Source organism: Babylonia areolata, chromosome 3 (genome assembly GCF_041734735.1).
Source record: "Babylonia areolata isolate BAREFJ2019XMU chromosome 3, ASM4173473v1, whole genome shotgun sequence".
In the NCBI taxonomy this organism is placed as follows: domain Eukaryota; kingdom Metazoa; phylum Mollusca; class Gastropoda; order Neogastropoda; family Buccinidae; genus Babylonia; species Babylonia areolata.
In genome coordinates, this window is record NC_134878.1 from 30,877,811 (window position 1) to 30,897,810 (window position 20,000).

A 20,000-nucleotide genomic window follows, 5' to 3' on the forward strand; every position below is an offset into this window, starting at 1 on the left:
ACAACCACCCCAAATCCCTCCAAAGAACTCCCCCCCCCGCCCCCCGCCAAAAAACAAAACACACACACACACACACACACACACGCACACACACTTCCATAGCCGTTCATCAAGACTCCTTCCAAACACACAGTTACACCTTGAAAGCGCCCTTCTATTCTAACAGCATTCCTAGCGCTGGTAGTCCGCGAGGAATTATCAGTGTTATACCGCCACGAAGCCACCCCACATGTGGAGGCTCTAGAATTGCTTTCTTAGTCATACAAATATATTCATATTTCAAACTGTTCACCAGTTTATCTCTGATTCAAATGGATTTTAGCTTAGAAAGTATTGTGGCACAACATGATTCCATTCGTAAAATATATGTTGGATCTACTTGACTGACCAAATATTCAAAGTTGAATGGATTGGCCAATGATCTGTCAGAATTTCTCCTATCCCCTCTGTTCCCCCTCCCCCATCACCTTACCCACCATTCCAAATTTTCTTCTTTTTTTTTCCTTCGTGTTTTTCTTCTATCAGGCCGATTACTCTGGTGATAATAAATTTAATCTCATGTTAATATTGATATTAGCATTATTTTACTATATTATGTACTGTTTGTTTGTTTGTTTATTTGTTTTATTTCATTATTTCATTACTTACTGTTTATGAATTTTATTTGATACAATTGATAATATGATTCATCAGCCGTCATGATAAAATTGAAGTGCAACGTTGTGAGCACAGTATAAGCTTTAAGCTTGTTGATGCTCTTTTGTCATTCATTGCATTGTAATCATGTGTATTGTTGAATAATTAAAGATTATTTAAACCAATTGCTTGCTTAGTCAGTCAGTCAGTCACCCCGGATGGCGCTCAGTGATGTCTATTCCGATTCAACATAATTGATGTAGGACACCACCACTGAGCCATCATCCCTCCCTCCCTCCCTCCACCTACTGACACCCCCACCAGCCCCCACGAATCTGCCCACACGTAAGACTTTTGACACGATCTCACTACAAAGCATGAAAATGGAAGAGGAAAATGCTTATGAGAGGACGCGGATGAGGAAAAGTCTTTGTACTCACTTTTGATTGGAGGAATATAAGATTTAGAAACAGAAGAAAAGAAAAAAAAAAAGAAAGAAAAAGTCTCTTTTTTATGAAATAAAAACAATGCGGAAAAAAATTGCGAAATATTACTTGCCATTTCATTCCGTTTTCATAAGCCTGCCCCCTCTCTCCCCATTACCCCCACCTCTCCCCATGTCTCTGTTAGCTGCCTGCCTGCTTTTCTGTCCCAGCTAGTAATTCAGCTTTCTTCACCCAAACCAAATCACATACCGATATGAATGAATGAATCATATGGATACTTATAATAGCGCCTATCCTCGATCGGAGACCAAGCTCTAAGCGCTTTACAAACACGAGGTCATTTGCACAAAAGGCTGCCTTCCTGGGTAGAGCCGACTGACGGCTGCCATTGGGCGCTCAACATTGGTTTCCTGTGTCATTCAATTCATTCAATCAGATTTCAGGCACTCACACATACACACTCAGACATGTAACATTTTATGCGTATGACCATTTTGTTTATTTACCCCGCCATGAAGGCAGCCATACTCCGTTTTCGGGGGTGTACATGCTGGGTATGTTCTTGTTTCCACAACCCACCGAACGCTGACATGGACACGCTTAATGACACAGGTAAGCGTGCCTGCGAACGTATATACATACACACCACACACACACACACACGCATGCATACGCACACACATTATCTCTGCCTCCCCTACCCTCTCTTCTTCTCTTCCCTGTTCAACGAATTCACAAATGCATGAAACAGCCACCCGAAGAACCCAGACCCCCCGATTCCAAAACAGCTGCGTTCATCATTGAATCCGTGTCTTGTGTTGATTGTATTGTATTACTCTTTTCGTCGTAACAGATTTCTCTGTGTGAAATTCGGGCTGCTCTCCCCAGGGAGAGCGTGTCACTACACTCAGAGCGCCACCGTTTTCATATATTTATTTTCTACCTGCTATTTTATTTGTTTTTCTGTCGAAGTGGGTTTTTCTACAGAATTTCGCCAGGGACAACAACCTTTTTGTTTGCTGTGGGTTCTTTTACGTGCGCTAGCTAAGTGCATGCTGCACACGGGATCTCGGTTTATCGTCTCATCCGAATGACTGGCGTCCAGCCCACCACTCAAGGTCTCATGGCGGGGGCAGGGGTGCTGAGGGATGGGGGTGGGAGGAGATGGGGGGGGGGGGGGGGGTTAGGAAATTAATGGCGACTGTGGGGTTCGAACCATTGACGCTCTGATTCTTTCGCTTCCCTGATGCCACAGGTGAAGAAGTCCTCCAGGATCCGGGTGGGGGTGCCCAACAGCCTCAACCCAAACCGCAACCTGTCGCTGCTCATCATCCTCATCGTGGGCGTCTACATGGTGTGCCACCTGCCCAGGTCAGTCAGTCCTCTCGCCACACCCTCCACACACTACTGTTGTCCATCTGATTCCCTCGCATCTTTTAAATCTCGTCTCAAAACTCACCTTTTCCCTCAGCAGTAAGTTCAATTGTGGCAGGTCCACTTCCTTTGCGTTAGCTGTGCTTGACTATGTTATCTACATGCATGTATATGAATGTGTATTGTGTGCGCGTGCGTTTATGTAAGTTTGTGCCTGCCTATGTGACTGTATGTGTTAGGGTAGCTGCTAGATACACATGTATTGTTAAAATGTATGTACGCAGTGTGTGTGTGTGTGTGTGTGTGTGTGTGTGTGTGTGTGTGTGTGTGTGTGTGTGTGTGTGTGCGTGCGTGTGTGTGTGTGTAGTCATATTTTGGTGTGTGTATGTAACATAGATGTAATGTTTTATGTTAACAAAGCGTTTTTGTAAAGCACCTAGAGCAGATTTCTGGATAGTGTGCTATATAAGTATCCATTATTATTATTATCTTTTTTGTCAAAGAATTGTTCCGGTGCCCCTCACCCCAAACCTCCCAGCACCACTACTGCCCATCTTTTCCCAACGAATTGTTCCGGTACCTCCCCACCCTAACCCCAGCACACACTCACAGACACATACACAGCCACACCACCTGGATTCGTTCTCAGTCGGAAGCTTCCCACGAAAGTAAGAGAAACGCCTGTATCAAACTTCCCTACCTATCAAACAAATGCAGAATTTCTCTATGAAACTTTACTTCCCCATAAAGCAAAAGCAGAAATTCTGCATCAAACTTCTCTGTAAAAGCAAAAGAGAAATGCTGTATCAAACACCCATATAAACCAAAAGTTCTACATCAAACTCCCCCATAAATCAAAAGGAGAAATCATGTATGAAACGTCTCCATAAAGCAAAAGGAGAAATCCTGTATTAAACTTCCCGACTAAACAAAAGAAGAAATCCGATCAAAATTCCCTTAAAAAGGAAATCCTGAGCTAAACTTCCCTGTACAACAAAAAGAGAGATCCTGTGTGAAACGTCTCCATAAAGCAAAAGGAGAAACTGAAACAAACTTGAACAGAAATGGTAAAGAGAAATCCTGTACCAAACTTCCTTATGAAACAAAAGGAGAAATTATGCATCAAACTTCCCAGTGAAACAAAAGGAGAAATCCTGTACCAAACTTCCTTATGAAACAAAAGGAGAAATCATGTATCAAACTTCCCTATGAAACAAAAGGAGAAATCATGTATCAAACTTCCCAATGAAACAAAAGGAGAAATCCTGAATCAAACTTCCCTATGAAACAAAAGGAGAAATCCTGAATCAAACTTCCCTATGAAACAAAAAGAGAAATCCTGTACCAAACTTCCCAATGACACAAAATGAGAAATCATGTATCAAACTTCCCAATGAAACAAAGGAGAAATCATGTACCAAACTTCCCTATGAAACAAAAGGAGAAATCCTGAATCAAACTTACCTATGAAACAAAAAGAGAAATCCTGTACCAAACTTCCCAATGACACAAAATGAGAAATCATGTATCAAACTTCCCAATGAAACAAAAGAAATCCTGTACCAAACTTCCCAATGAAACAAGAGAAGAAATCCTGTACCAAACTTCCTTATGAAACAAAATCAGAAATCATGCATCAAACTTCCTTATGAAACAAAAGGAGAAATCCTGTACCAAACTTCCTTATGAAACAAAATGAGAACTCATGTATCAAACTTCCCAATGAAACAAAATGAGAAATCATGTATCGAACTTCCTTATGAAACAAAATGAGAAATCATGTATCAAACTTCCGAATGAAACAAAATGAAAAATCATGTATCAAACTTCCCAAGAAAGCAAGAAGAGAACCACTCGTATCCAACCTGAGAGCCGTGAAAATAATTCTCCAGGCAGGCAGATATTTCTGTCTCATGCAAATCTGGTACAACCCCCCGTGGTGACACTGAGCCCAATTTGCAATATCGATTCATCAAGTATAGTTTACACAGCGATTATTTATCGAACCTCTACGAACCGTTTGTCGATGGCATAAATGTGCATCTGGTATAAATGGCTTTTGTCATTTACACAATAGCCACCCCAACACCCCGCTAATCGTCACACACGATCAAGTCCTCCAGTGCTGGTCTTTCATAGGCCAGTCTCGAAAAGATCGTCTGGGGACGCAATAGACCCCCCCCTCACTCCCCCCCCCATCCCCGCCACCCGCATTTGATGTCCACTGAGCGCTGTCCTTGATTAAGCCATCAGTCTGGAGCGCGGGGCGGTTACATTGAGGAACACATGTTTGAAGACGTCTCTGAGATATTTCCTGTTCTTCATTTTCGTATGATGGTTGTGTAAGACTATGACCATCAGAGCAGCAGAGGAGCCAACTGCTGCCCTGACTATATATATCCGGAATAGAATTTCATTAAAGTACGGTGATGAGGGGGAGACGGGGAGGGGTGAGGGGGGGTGAGGTGGGGGGGGCCGTCTTGCCCATGTTACCTCCCCACTCTCTCGAACAAGAAGGCTTGAGGACAGTCGGCGTTGGGATGGTCCCCAAAGGCCAACTAGCCCTCAAGGCTGCATCACTATGAGCCAGTGCAATTTGCCTCCTAATTTGAGAGTGACAGTCTTTTACAAAATACTAAGCTCTAAATGAGGGGGAAATTTTGTTTAATATCCCGTCACACATATCGGTGATTGAAGACATTTTGTTAAAGTATTTATGAATACATTTGAGTATTATCGGTTAGAAGGGGTGGGAGATGTGAATGAATGGAGGGTTGGAGGAAACTGGGCAAATGAGGGTGAAATGAGGGTGATATTTGGAAAAAACAACAACTAAATACAATTACAGAAAATTACTTAAAGGACTTCGTAAAAGAGAAGTCGTTAAACTGACAAGCGAAACAACTGATAATGAATGCAAAAAGTCAAAGACATTAACGTTCTCAGTCACTTGTGAAGACACACTTTCGTGTACATAAGGCTTCATCAAGCTACAGTCAAAAGTTATATGCTTAATCGTCAGGTTACTAAAGCATATGCACTTGACATTAGAACAATACTTGGTCCCCAATGAATTTGATAATAGCTGTAAATGATTTCCGTTCTTCATAGCCTCTCTCTTGCTTCACGTCATTTGGGGAGAAAGGTGGCAGAACGGTTTGGACGCTCACCCACCAACACAGAGTCCGTGATGGTCAGAGTTCAAATCCCGGTCTCGCTATTTCTCCCAAGTTTGGAAAATCAAACTGAGCGTCTAGTCATTCGGATGAGACGATATGAACCGAGGTCCCGTGTGCAGCACGTACTTTGCTCCCATGGCAACGACTGTGTTGTTCTCTAGCAAAATTCGATAGAAGAAATCCACTATGATATGCCTAAGTACGCAAATATATATGTACACACTTAAGGCCTGGCTGAGCGCGTTGGGTTATACTGCTGGTCAGGCATCAGCCTAGCAGATGTGGTAGAGCGCGTAGGGCATTTGTCCGAACGTAGTGACGTGACGCCTCCCTGAGAAACTGAAAGTGACTGTCACGCTAAGTGCACGCGTTGTGTGTGGCCAACAGGTGCGAGACTGAAAGTGAATCTGACTGTCACGCTACGTGCACGTGCTGTGTGTGGCCAACAGGTGCGAGACTGAAAGTGAAACTGACCGTCACGCTACGTGCACACACGTGCTTGTGAATGGCCAACAGGTGCGAGACTGAAATTGATACTGACTGTCACGCTAAGTGCACGCGCTGTGTGTGGCCAACAGGTGCGAGACTGAAAGTGAAACTGACTGTCACGCTACGTGCACGCACGTGCTTGTGAATGGCCAACAGGTGCGAGACTGGTATTGATACTGACTGTCACGCTTCGTGCACGCACGTGCTTGTGAATGGCCAACAGGTGCGAGACTGAAAGTGAAACTGACTGTCACGCTAAGTGCACGCGCTGTGTGTGGCCAACATGTGCGAGACTGAAATTATTACTGACTGTCACGCTAAGTGCACGCGCTGTGTATGGCCAAAATGTGCGAAACTGAAATTGATACTGACTGTAACGCTAAGTGCACGTGCTGTGTGTGGGCAACAGGTGCGCCCTGGCGCTGTACTGCCTGGCGGACCGCTGCAGCACCAATAACGACGGCGAGGACGTCGACACCCGCTGTTTCCTCCTCCTCAAGGTCACGGCCGACCTCCTCAACGTCCTCAACAGCTGCCTCAACACCCTCGTCTACTGCTTCTCTGGAGCCAAGTTCCGCAGGGAGGTCAAAGGGCTGCTGCTGTGCAGGTGCGTGCGCGTTTTATTTTTTCATTTTCGCGCGCGTGCGCGCGCGCGTGTGTGTAGTATAGTGTAGTGTGTGTGTGTGTGTGTGTGTGTGTGTGTGTGTGTGTGTGTGTGTTTGCGTGTAGTGTGTGTGTGTGTGTGTATGCGTGTGTGTGTGTGTGTGTGTGTGTGTGGGTGCGTGTGTTTGTGTGTGTGTGTGTGTGTAGTGTAGTGTAGTGTGTGTGTGTGTGTGTGTGTGTGTGTGTGTGTGTGTGTGTGTAGTGTGTGTGTGTGTGTGTGTGTGTGTGTGTGTGTGTGTGTGTGTGTGTGTGTGTGTGTGCGTGCGTGCGTGCGTGCGTGCGTGCGTGCGTGCGTGTGTGTGAGTGTGTGCGCGCGCGCGCGCGTGTGCAGGAAGCGATCGTGTGGCCCTTCGATCTTCGGGGTCGAGCATCTCTCTCTTCTTTCCGTTTCTCTCCCTCCCTACTCCTCTCTCCCTGTCAGCTTATCTTCCTTTTCCTCTCCTCCCCCCACCTCTCTCTCTCTTTCCACTTTCTCTATGCATTTCCAAATGTAACCGTCAAATGAAGCAAAAGGTTTATCAGACTGAGCAACTCTCTCTCTCTTCTCCCCCCCACGCCCCCTCAGTTTGTCAACCGTCTCTCACTTATTCTCTCTCCCTTCTCTTTCCGTGTTCTCTCTAAATTTCCAAGTTAGTGTATCGCCAAATCAAACAAGAGGTTTATCAAATTGAGGGTCTCTCTCTCTCTCTCTCTCTCTCTCTCACACACACACACACACACAACTAAACCCACATCACAAGCAATACAATTCGTTATATCCACAGAGCATTTATCCGCATGCATGCGCCAACCTTAGTTACAAGACTTCAGAAACAAAGACAGTGCTTTCTTCGTTTAAATAATCAAAATTTAACTAAGAAACGAACAGGAGAGCATTTTAAGACCAGACATAAAGACAGTGCTTCGTCAAATTAATTTGATTAAGATGCCGGTAATGAGGAGCCGCTTTCAGACCGACATACATACAAGCATGCGTGTGTGTGTGTGTGTGTGTGTGTGTGTGTGTGTGTGTGTGTGTGTGTGTGGTCCGACAGATGGTGGTGTCACCACAACGCCGTGTCCCCCCCGACTCCCCACTCGGTGCACGTGTCGCTGCACGAGGTGCCCGCCACGCCCCCGGACACCCCGGGCAAGTCCCGCAACCTGTCCTTCCAGGAGCTGCGGCTGCCCTCCGGCCTCGCCCACCACCACCACCACCACCATCACCAGAACCACCACCATCACCTCCACCTCACCCCCTCGTCTTCCCGAGGCGGCTCTTCTTCTGGCGCTGACCTGCAGCCCGTGACGCTGTGCTCCTCCTGCCCCCACTACTCCTCCTCCTCCCTCCGCGACCCGTCCCCTGCTGCCGCCTCTTCCTCCTCCCCCTCCTCCTCTTCTACTATCTCCTCCTTCTCCTCAGCCAGAGTATTTCGCTACGATCCGGTCGGGCTTCTGGGCGCCCAAGAGAAGAAGTCTACGATGTTGTTCCAGCGGCCGCAGTCTAGAAAAGAAGACCCATTTGACAGCCCTTCCCACCTTGACAATCCTTCCCGTCGTGACAATCCTTCTCGTCTTGGCAACCATTCCCACCTTGACAATCCTTCCCGTCGTGACAATCCTTCTCGTCTTGGCAACCATTCCCACCTTGACAATCCTGCCCGTCTTGACAATCCTTCCCACCTTGACAATCACCCTCACTTTGTCCTTCCAGGCGTGCAGAGGAATCCTTTCCCCGAGGCGGTCTCGGAGAGAGCAGCCCCTGCTGTGTTTCGTACAGCGGCCTCTCTGAACCACGCCCTAGTGAGGGACGCGTAGACAGGCGTCGTCATTTGGAAGTCTCATCGTATTACTAGGACCCGGCGTCACAGGAACGTGGCCTCTCTCTCTCTCTCTCTAAACTTCGCAAGCATGATGAGTCTGTACTGACCAATGCAGCTGAACAGACAGATAGACAGACGCACGCACGCACGCACACACACACACTCACTCACTCTCTCTCTCCCATCTCTCTCTCTCAACTTCGCAAGCATGATGAGTTTGTACTGACCAATGCAGCTGAACAGACAGACAGACAGACTCACTCACTCTCTCTCTCTCTCTCTCTCAAAATGTGTTGTATTTAAAACAAATTTAGCAAAGAATGAAGATATTTTTGGAGTGCTTAATCTAAATCAGGAAACTTCACTACAGTCACTTGCAAAATATATTGCCGAAGCGAATAACATGCGACGAAAAAAAACCCCAACAATAATAAAATAGTATCAGGTGTTGCTCATTGTGAAAAGTGAAATCATATGGTAAATATTTATGTTATACATTTATATATGTTTTTGTTTTTATTTCTCACTACATGCCATTACTTTGAATGGATGGTCGAACTGCACTTTGTTGCACAGATCGATTGATTTCGTTTTGGCTTTGGTTTTCATCAATATTATTACTATTGATGCATGTTGTATTATGAACCCCCATGTCATTAGGGCTGTAAAGCTATTAACATTAAAGTGTTCAGTGTTCTCTCTCTCTCTCAGATCTGATAAAAGAAACAAACGAACTTCGTCTTTCTTATAATTATCTTCTACTTAGACCCATGCCTTGGGCAAAACTTTGCAGGCGCTTAGATGAAAAACAAAACAAAACAACAGCAGCAACAACAAAACAAAACAAAACAAACAAAACCCAACTGAACATGTATAGCTCTAACAACTTCACATATATTGTCTTTAGGTATACCTCAAACAACCTGATCTTCTACATTTTATCCGAAAATGTGCTGAAACCAATCAAACGAACAGACAGAAGGGAATATTATGATGGAGCGGTGGAAGCGGTGCCAGTCCGCGGAAGAAACCAATAATTATGGGGGATGTGACACTCACGAGTGTGTTCACTGCCTTGAATCATATGAATAACTAAATAAACCCAGGAAACAGTCCTCACTTCTGTCTTTGAGACAAGTTCTACCACGGTGTGGTGTTGTGACTTTGGGAGAGACCGCTTGACTCCGCTCCTTTTTGACTCACGTGTGTAAACAAAGTTGAGTCAATGTAACTACCCGGTGTGTGTGTGTGTGTGTGTGTGTGTGTGTGTGTGTGTGTGCGTGTGTTGCTTTTTGTGGGGAGAGAGAGACAGAGAGACAGAGAGAGATAGAGAGAACACTGAACTGCTTAATGTCATTAGCTGAAAAGCTCTGGTGACATAGTTGGTACTAATCAGAACAAAATGGTGCAAAATAGATAAAAATGGAACAGAAAGACCCCCCCCCCAAAAAAAAAAACAACAACAAACAAAAAAACAACAACAAAAAAACAAAAAACAAAACAAAAACAACAACAACAACAAAAAAACAACAACAAAAAAAACCCCAAACAAACAACAACAAAAAAACAGAACTAAAATAACATAAATAAGACATTTGCGACACTTTGGCACTTTGCCATTAGCTTAAAGTACATGTGACAGGTGTGTGTGTGTGTGTGTGTGTGTGTGTGTGTGTGTGTGTGTGTGTGTGTGTGTGTGTGAGAGAGAGAGAGAGAGAGAGAGAGAGAGAGAGAGAGAGAGCGAACGAACGAACTCTTTACTGAACATCGGCCATGGTCCACAATCAAAGACAGGGCGAGAGGAAAGTGGGGGGGAGGGGGGGGGGGGCAAACGAAGGGCGGGGGTAGGGGTGGTCGAATTGGGGGGAAAGGGACTAGGAGTAAACAGACAGACAGACAGAGAAGCAGGTTTACCTGTTCTCCCTCCCCCCCCCTTTCCGACCACCCTACCCTCCCCCCCGTCCCTCAGCTCATCCGGGCTGCCACTCTCCACCCTAAGTCGCCATCCCCTTTACCCTCCAACAACACCTCCCCCCAAAAAGCAACAAGAACAACAGCAACAAACAAAACAAAACACCATTACCCGCCCCACACCTCACTCACTCACTCACTCACTCAGACAGATATACAGACAGACAGACTGATACTACACTACACAACACACACACACCACACCACACTAGACTAGACTAGACTACACACACACACACAAACACCACACTACACCACACCACACTACACTACACACACAAACACACACACAACACAACACACAACACCACACTACACTATACTATACTACACACACACACACACACACATATACACACAACACAACACTACATTACACTACACTATACTACACACACACACTACACTACACTCCACTCACATAACACACTTCACTACACCACACTACACTACACACACACACACACTACACTACACTACACTACACACACACACACACCACACTACACACACACACACACACACATACACACCACTCAGACAGGGGGGACACACACACACACACACACACACCACTCAGACAGGGGGGACACACACACACACACACACGCTCACCTCCTCGGAAGGCCCCGGTCCCACGGCGTGTCCGGTGTGGTCCGGTTCGTTGAAGTAGAGCGTGACGAGGTGCGGCCTGGAGTCGTCGGCCCGTGACAGCCACTCCAGCACCGTGTCCACCCGCTCCTGGAACGGCACGCTCCTGCCACACACACACACAGGGGGGACAATTCAGCACTTCCGTTCAACCACTGAAACGGGGATATTATTTTGTGTCTACGCTTCAACAGGCCACAGTTCTGCGCTTTACATCCACGGGTTGCAATAGCCGAGTGGTTAATTAATTAAAGCGTTGGATTTTCTCGATCTGGGGATCCTGGGTTCGAATCTCGGTAACGGTGCCTGGTGGTTAAAGGGTGGAGATTTTTTCTTCTTCCGATCTCCAAGGTCAACATATGTGCAGACCTGTTCAGTGCCTGAACCCCTTTCGTGTGTACATATGCACGCAGATCAAATGCACACGTTAAAGATCTTGTTATCTATGTCAGCGTTCGGTGGGTTATGGAAACGAGAACATACTCAGCATGCACCCCTCCCTCCCGAAAACGGAGTATGGCTACCAACATGGCGGGGGCAAATGAACGAAACGATCATACACGTAAAATGTTACATGTCTGTATGAGTGTGTATGTGTGCGAGACTGAACCCTGAGAGAATAACACAGGAAACGAATGATGAGCACCCAATGACAACTGTCAGTCGGCTCTACCCTGGAAGGCAGCCTGTTGTGCAAATGACCTCATGTTTGTGAAGCGCTAAGAGCGTGGTTCTGCGATCGGGGATAGGCGCTACATAAGTACTCGTATCATCATCACATGACTCATAGGTTGTTGAGGAGGAAGAAGGCAGACTGGTTAAGGCGCTAATCTGCCTATTTACTGTGTGTGTGAGCGTCTGGGTTCGAATCACGGTCTCGTCCCTTTCTCTAAGTTCGACTGGAAATTTAAACTCGAGCGTCTTCATCATTTGGGGTGCACGCACTTGGCATGCTGAAAAAAAAAAAGAACAAATGGCAACGTAACTGTTGTCCTCTGGATAAATTCTGCAGAAAACAAAAATCACTGTGATAGGTACACACTCGCCATTGTTTTCTTCCCGTCCACTAGACCTTGAGTGGTGGTCTGGACGCTAGCCATTCATATAAGACGATAAACCCAGGTTGCGTGTTCAGCATGCACTAAGCGCACGTAAAACAAGCCACGGCAACAAAAGGGTTGTCCCTGGGCAAAATTTTGTTGAAACATCCACTTTGCTAGGAAAACAAAATAGTTTAAAATACACTTGCTGACAGAAGAAAAAAGTACTAAAATGGGTGGTACTCTCACTGTAGCGACGAACTCTCCCTAGGCAGAGCAGCCTGGATTTCAAAGAAATCTGTTGTGACAAAAGAGCAATACAATACAATACAATACAATATTGGCCCACATATATATGTACACACACACACACACACACATATATATATATATATATATATGTGTGTGTGTATGTGTGTGTGTGTGTGTGTGTGTGTGTGTGTAACTTATAAGGAACAAGAAGAAGAAGAGGAAGGAAGAAGAAGAAGAAGAAAGAAAGAAAAAGAAAAAAAAAGAACAAACAAATAAACAGTACTTACGTGTTATATTTTCTGTACTCATTTGGGTATTCTCCTGCAACACAACGGACATCAATAATTATCAACAACAACAACAACAACAACAACAAGTGAGAACAACAGTAGCGCTAAAAACACAATGTTTACAGCAACAGCAATGACGACAACCACAGCTGCAAAACAAAAACCAACAGATAGCAACAATGACATCAGTGGGGCAGCAACAGTGACGGCCGCAGTAACGACAACAGCAACGACAATACTAATACAGACATCAGCAACAACGACAATACCAATACAGACAACAGCAACAGCGACAATACCAATACAGACATCAGCAACAGCGACAATACCAATACAGACATCAGCAACAACGACAATACCAGTACAGACAACAGCCTGACATGAAAAGCAGCAGCAGCAGCAGCAACAAGAACAGAAACAGCAAAGTCGACAAACACCATCAAAAGCGGCAGCAGCAGCATTAGAACGCAAGGCAAGGCAAGGCAAGGCAAGGCAAGGCAAGACAATGCAAGGCAGGGCAGGGCAAGGCAAGGCAAGGCAAGGCAAGGCAATGCAGGGCAGGGCAGGGCAGGGCAGGGCAAGGCAAGGCAAGGCAAGGCAGGGCAGGGCAGGGCAGGGCAAGGCAAGGCAAGGCAAGGCAAGGCAAGGCAAGACAGACAATGCAAGGCAGGGCAGGGCAAGGCAAGGCAATGCAGGGCAGGGCAGGGCAGGGCAGGGCAAGGCAAGGCAAGGCAAGGCAATGCAGGGCAGGGCAGAGCAAGGCAGGGCAGGGGAAGGCAAGGCAAGGCAGGGCAGGGCAGGGCAGGGCAAGGCAAGGCAAGGCAGGGCAAGGCAAGGCAAGGCAAGGCAAGGCAAGGCAAGGCAGGGCAGGGCAGGGCAGGGCAGGGCAAGGCAAAGCAAGGCAGGGCGGCAAGGCAAGGCAAGGCAGAGCAAGGCAAGGCAGGGCAGGGCAGGGCAGGGCAGGGCAGGGCAGGGCAAGGCAAGGCAAGGCAAGGCAAGGCAGTGCAAGACAAGGCAAGGCAAGGCAAGGGAAGGCAGGGCAGGGCAGGGCAAGGCAAGGCAAGGCAGGACGCCAAGGCAAGGCAAGGCAAGGCAAGGCAAGGCAGGGCAGGGCAGGGCAGGGCAGGGCAAGGCAAGGCAGGGCAAGGCAAGGCAGGACAAGGCAAGACAAGGTAAGGCAGGGCAAGACAATGCAAAGGAAGGCAAGGCAGGGCAACGCAAGGCAGGGCAGGGCAGGGCAGGGCAGGGCAAGGCAAGGCAAGGCAAAGGAAGACAAGGCAAGACAAGCAAGGCAAAGCAAAGGCAAAGGCAAGGCAGAGCAAAGGAAGGCAATAGCAAAGAATCTATGAAGTGTACCCACTTCGGGCATCGACATTACACTCAAAGCAACATTTACACACCATGCACAAATAAAAGAGTGATACCAAAAACTAAAACACAAAAACCCAACCTATCAAGCAGATATCATACAAATAAGCAATCGATAATCATTTATCTGCTAATAAATAAAGTTCTATCGAAAAGAAAACATATTCCGGAGATTTCAGTTGGAACAATGTATGTTTTGTTTCTATCCCCCCCCCCCTCATCGCACCCCCCTCCACAACAGCGTTTGCAACATCACCATCGCCATCATAACAATAATTATGTACAACACAAACGGCAGCAAAACCCCCCCAAAAAAACAACAACAAAAAAAACAAAAAAACGAAACAGAAAACAGTAGCAAGAATACCACTGACAACAACAACAGCAGAAGCAACGGCAATGACAACCTTAACAACAAAAACAACGCCGATAACAACGACAATAATGATAACAGCAACAACACTGGCAACAATAATCGCAACAACAACACTGACAAGAACAACAACAGCAGCAGCAGCAACAGCAACACTGAAAATAGCAACAGCAGTGGCAACAACAGCAATAACTACAGTAGAAAACGCCACCATCACCACCCCCACCACGACCAACCACCACCACCACCACTGCATCTACAGTGGCAACAACAATAGCAACAACAATAATAGCAGCACCAACAATGACATCATCAGCAACAATAACCGCGGTACCTTGAACGGGAACGTCGGAACCCACCCAGAAGAAGCAGGCACTTCTTTTGCCCTGTTTCTGCGCAGTCAACCAGATCTGTGCACAAACCAAAGCCACAGAGACAGATCAATGTATGACCCATATGCTTTACCTAGTTTATTCTGTTATTTTTAACCAGCCAGCCATCAGCGCGACGGGCCAACCACCCAACCAACAGCCAACTAAACAACCGATCAACTCATCCATCATCCAACCAACCAACGCACCAGCAAACCTATTACCCGATCAACTAACCAGTCCATTCAACAACCAACCAACCAACCAGTAACCCATCCAACAATCCTGTCAAAAATCCATGTATCCAACCCACGGTTCTAATCAGCATTCAGCCCACCACACACCCTACCATGTAACGAACCAACCAAAGACTAAACCACAAATTCAACTAAACGCCCACACACAATTCCATCCAAGTCAGCAACCATGCACCCACCACCCCAACCACCACCCAACCAACAGCTAATCCGCCTAAATAATGTGTGTATTTTCGCCATTGCGTTTGTATATTGTTTGTGGCACGTGGACGAGCACGATATGAGCTCAGGCTTGTTGTTGCTTAAGTTTTCTTAATAGAACGCTGTATTTCACCTTGTTTCTGGATACGAAAAAAAAAAAGTATAAACCAACGAAACGCGATGAGACAAAAATGGATTTAACCAGGACAACGAGAAAAGCAGGTATACGGCATTATCCACATTTCTTCTCGTTTTGATGAAGGAAAAAATTGTGAACTGGTTGACAGCATTGAAATATATAATCTACATTTCTTCCCCTCCACATTTATTAACCTTCTTTACGGCACTCGAAGGGTTACCTTCAAGAGGAAACAAAACTAAATGAAAAGAATACACGGGAAGAAATGTGGATATTACCCAGGTATACATGACTTGTTTTCACCCAGGCCTGGGTTATAAAAAGAAAACAAAAAAAGAAAAAGGTGGGAGAAGGGCGGGAGCAGGTGGTCCAATCAAACAAAACACATCAACAATAAAATACCGCCTACCCGTCCAACCCACCCACACAACCAGCCTACCAACCAGATCAACTGAAATTAAACAATGTTGCCTGTAGCCCATCTGGCTGATCAACCAGCCAAACGGACAAGCGTCTTACCGGTTCCCCTTGGTACCACTCTGGATTGCTGGCTTCCAGAGACCCCAACCTGAAGAGCCTTTGGAAAGTGACGTCAAACATCTTGTTGTCCACGATGCCGTGAGATTCTGGGTACAGGCCCTGCACAGTGGGGGAAAAGCGATTCAAATATCATAAAGCCGCTCTAGCCGAGTGGTTAAAGCGTTGGACTTTTAATCTGAGGGTGCCGGGTTCGAATCTCGGTGACGGCACCTGGTGGGTAAAGGGTAGAGATTTTTTTCTGATCTCCCAGGTCGACATATGCGCAGACCTGCTTGTGCATGAACCCTCTTCGTGTGTATACGCAGAAGATCAAATACGCACGTTAAGATCCTGTTATCCATGTCAGCGTTGTCAGCGTTCGGTAGGGTTATGGAAACAAGAACATACCCAGCAATGCACACCCCCGAAAACGCGTATGGCTGCCCACGTGGCGGGGAAAATAAACTAAACGGTCATACACGTAAAATGTTTCATGTCTGTCTGTGAGCGTGTATGTGTGCATGCCTGAAATCTGATTGAATAACACGGGAAACGTTTGATGAGTGCCCCGCAATGGCAGCCGTCAGTCGGCTTTACCAAGGCAGACAGCCTGTTGTGCAAATGACTCCGTTTTTGTAAAGCACTTTGAGCTTGGTCTCGCACCGAGGATAGTCGCTGTGTAAGTATCATCAGAACAAGTGCAACCCGAGGCCCTCCATGGCGGACAAAGGAATTCAAATAATGTATTCCGCATCAAACAACTCGTGCAACACTCACGTAAGTACTCTTTTGTACATCAGAAAGTGTTCTCAGAAGTTTTCTAAAATTCAATATATTATGTGTTTTTTTTTCTCTTTACCCGTGAATGATTTTCGCTCTAACTTCGTACGTACTGATAGATATAAAAATAAAATGTCAAGAGAAAAAAACCCCATGATTTTGTCTTCCGTTTCTAGTGATAGTTATTGTAAAGATTTTCATGCGTCAAAGACATATACAAATAAAACTCCAAGCAATGCGTAACCTACCACCCGTCGAAGCGAGAGTTGGGGCGGGGATGGGGCAGAGAGAGAGAGAGAGAGAGAGAGAGAGAGAGAGAGAGAGAGAGAGAGAGAGAAGACAGACAGACAGACAGACAGAGAAACAGAGACAGAGGGTAGAAATAATCGAGAATACTCTGACGGGGAGTGGGAGAGACAAAACAGAATCAGAGTTGACAACAACAGACGGATCTTGCAGAACACCACCACCACAACCAACCAAACAATCCACGCTGAATTATCACCTCTCCGCCCTCAATATCTTCTCTACAACCTGCCCAACCAAATGCTCCCCCCTCCCTCCCCTGCCCACCTATCCCCAACACCCTTCAGAACATCACACTCCAACCCTTCTACACCACACACACACACCGAGCCCTTGGCAATATCCACATTTCTTCCCTCCCCTGGCGGAGTGAACGTCCACGCCTTGTGAACACTACTCCTTCGTCTCGTGGGGGGAAATTGTGAATATCAATATTGCCGAGTGATCCTGTGTGTAATGATAGTCAGTCGTGTTCGACTATGACCATCAGAACAGCAGATGAGGTAAACTGCTGTCCCGACGATCTGGGCGAGAATTTGATTGTAGTGGAGAGTGTCTTGCCCAAGTTACATCCCCACTCTCTCGGCCAAGAAGGCTTCAGGACATTCGGCGTTGGGATGGCTCCCAAAGGCCAACTAGCCCCCAAGGCCGAGTGATCCTGTACTCACCGTGACGATGGTGTAGTGGTTGGGGAAGGTGAGGGTGGGGTAGACGGAGAGGAGGCGGGGTGTGTGGGCCCCTTCCCCAATCAGCCTGTGCAGGTGAGGGGTGACGTTGTAGCTCAGGTAGCTGGCCCGGAACCCATCCAGGGACACCAGCAGTACGGGGGGTGGGGAGGGCCTGCAACATCATCATCATACTTGGACTTTGCTGACAAAGGAACCTCGGCGTTGTCCTTGACAACACACTGTCCATGCAAAAAAATATCAGTCAGACATGTCAATCCTGCTACTGTCAATTGCGGCGCAGCAGTTCCATCCGGAAATATCTGTCCATTGACGCAACATCTACACTTGTCGTTTCTCTCATTCTATCTCGCCTTGACTACTGTAACTCTCTATTGTCTGGTTTGCCTGTTTCATCCATTCAGTCCGGCATACAAAACTCTGCTGCCCGACTCGTCCTCAGAAAGAAAAGATCTGAGCACATCACTCCTCTTTTGCAACATCTCCACTGGCTCCCTGTCTCACACAGAATAAAGTACAAGATCAGCACTCTATGTTATAAATGTATTCACAAATCAGCCCCTTCCTATCTCTGTGGCTGCCTTCACCTCTACACTCCATCTCGCTCACTACGATCAGCTTCGGATCCACTCTGTTTACGCATACCCAGATTCAAGCTCTCGACTGTTGGCCGCCGTTCTTTCTCTGTCTCTGGACCTTGCAATTGGAATGAACTTCCTCTTTCGCTTTGTCAAGTCTCCACACTCAGCTCTTTCAAGTCTGGCCTTAAAACCCACCTCTTCCCAAAATAGCCTCCCTTGCCTGCCTCTTCCTTGTCTTCAGTTTCTCCAGTTAGAGTTATGCATGCGTGTGAATGACTGGTGCGAAAGCGCTTTGATTTGTCTCTGCACAAGATCCAGCGCTATATAAATACCATTATTATTATCATTATTATAATCCTACATTCCCCGTCAAAGTAACCTTGCCTATGTGTTAAAAAGAACTGAAATTCTCCCATTACAATGGAGAAACCATTGATAATACAGCTCTCACTTTCTTGTTGGCCTAACTGCCAACGTGTCTTTAAACTTCATATTTGCCCAAGACATATATATGATAGTCAGTCGTGTCCGACTATGACCATCAGAACAGCAGAGGAGGCAACTGCTGTTCCGACTATTTGGGCTAGAATTTGATTATAGTGGAGACTGTCTTGCCCAAGTTACATCCCCACTCTCTCGGCCAAGAGGGTTTTAGGACAGTCGGCGTTGGGATGGTTCCCAAAGGCCAACTAGCCCACAAGGCTGCAGCACTAAGAGCCAGTGCAATTTTAACTCCTAGTTTGAGAGTCATAGTCCTTCACAAAAAACTAAGCTGTAAATGATTTCCCATTGACTGGAGAAACCATTGATAACACAGCTCTCACTTTGCTGCTGGCCTAAATGTAAACATGTGTCAATCTGTGATATAAGCCGAGTGTTGGGCCTGTTAAATAAATGGCAAACGAACCGTGTTTCTGGCACGAGTTCTGGTGACTGATGGTCGTAGGTGAGGCTATTGATCCGGGCAGACAGATTGGGCATTAGACAGAGACATGTTCTCTGACAAAGTCGTCACCTCTATCAGGCAGAACTTTTACAATCCGCTCCGATTTGAGGACTATACTTTTGTACCACAACAGCTCAGAACTCGAGATGAAAATGCTAAGAGGCGCTAATTGTTTATGTCCAATGTGCGACTTTACGTGACTGTCATAGGTTTGAAACATGAAAGGTCCCCAGACCATGAAAATGGTTAATTGACAATCTGAACAGCTAACAGTATAAATCTACGTGAAAACCCTACCCACACCATCCAACCATAAGTCCTAACGCATCTTCAATTGAAATAAAAAAAATGTTTATGTATGGAAGAGTAAAATTTTTAGTTTTGTTTTAGTGGAGTGGGAAGAGAGAAAGTGGGGAAGAGAGTAAGAGAGAGGGGGATAGATATTGCGTATGCATGTATATGATGTACGTATGTATGCAAGAATGCTCACCTACATCTACATTTTAACAGTAGTACAAAATCATCAACAACATCTTGAAACGATTTTTCCGAAAATCTAGGTAGAAAAGGCTTTCAAGGCTTTATATTAAAAAAAAAAACCATGCGTATTTGAGAGTAGTTCTCCACAGTAACATGTGACGTTTTTACTACAGTTTTAAAAGCATTTAGTTTTACCATGT

At 46.1% G+C, this 20,000-nt stretch overlaps 2 protein-coding genes across 8 annotated transcripts in view; one reads left to right on the forward strand and one right to left on the reverse strand.

Moving 5' to 3' along the window:
- Positions 1-8,584, forward strand: part of LOC143280216 (uncharacterized) — a 15,530-nt gene extending 6,946 nt beyond the window's left edge. The window contains exons 4-7 of the mRNA XM_076584849.1: positions 2,344-2,453; positions 6,534-6,731; positions 7,822-7,961; positions 8,481-8,584. Coding sequence (XP_076440964.1) covers positions 2,344-2,453; positions 6,534-6,731; positions 7,822-7,961; positions 8,481-8,584 — 552 coding nt within the window. The remainder of the gene's footprint in view (positions 1-2,343; positions 2,454-6,533; positions 6,732-7,821; positions 7,962-8,480) is intronic.
- LOC143279939 (uncharacterized) overlaps positions 1-20,000 on the reverse strand; it is a 162,107-nt gene that overhangs the window by 100,683 nt on the left and 41,424 nt on the right. For all 7 annotated transcript variants that reach the window (XM_076584290.1, XM_076584294.1, XM_076584295.1 and 4 more), the window contains exons 6-10: positions 17,776-17,947; positions 16,022-16,141; positions 14,869-14,944; positions 12,791-12,824; positions 11,176-11,317 (exon numbers count right to left, since the gene is read on the reverse strand). In XM_076584290.1, coding sequence (XP_076440405.1) covers positions 11,176-11,317; positions 12,791-12,824; positions 14,869-14,944; positions 16,022-16,141; positions 17,776-17,947 — 544 coding nt within the window. The remainder of the gene's footprint in view (positions 1-11,175; positions 11,318-12,790; positions 12,825-14,868; positions 14,945-16,021; positions 16,142-17,775; positions 17,948-20,000) is intronic.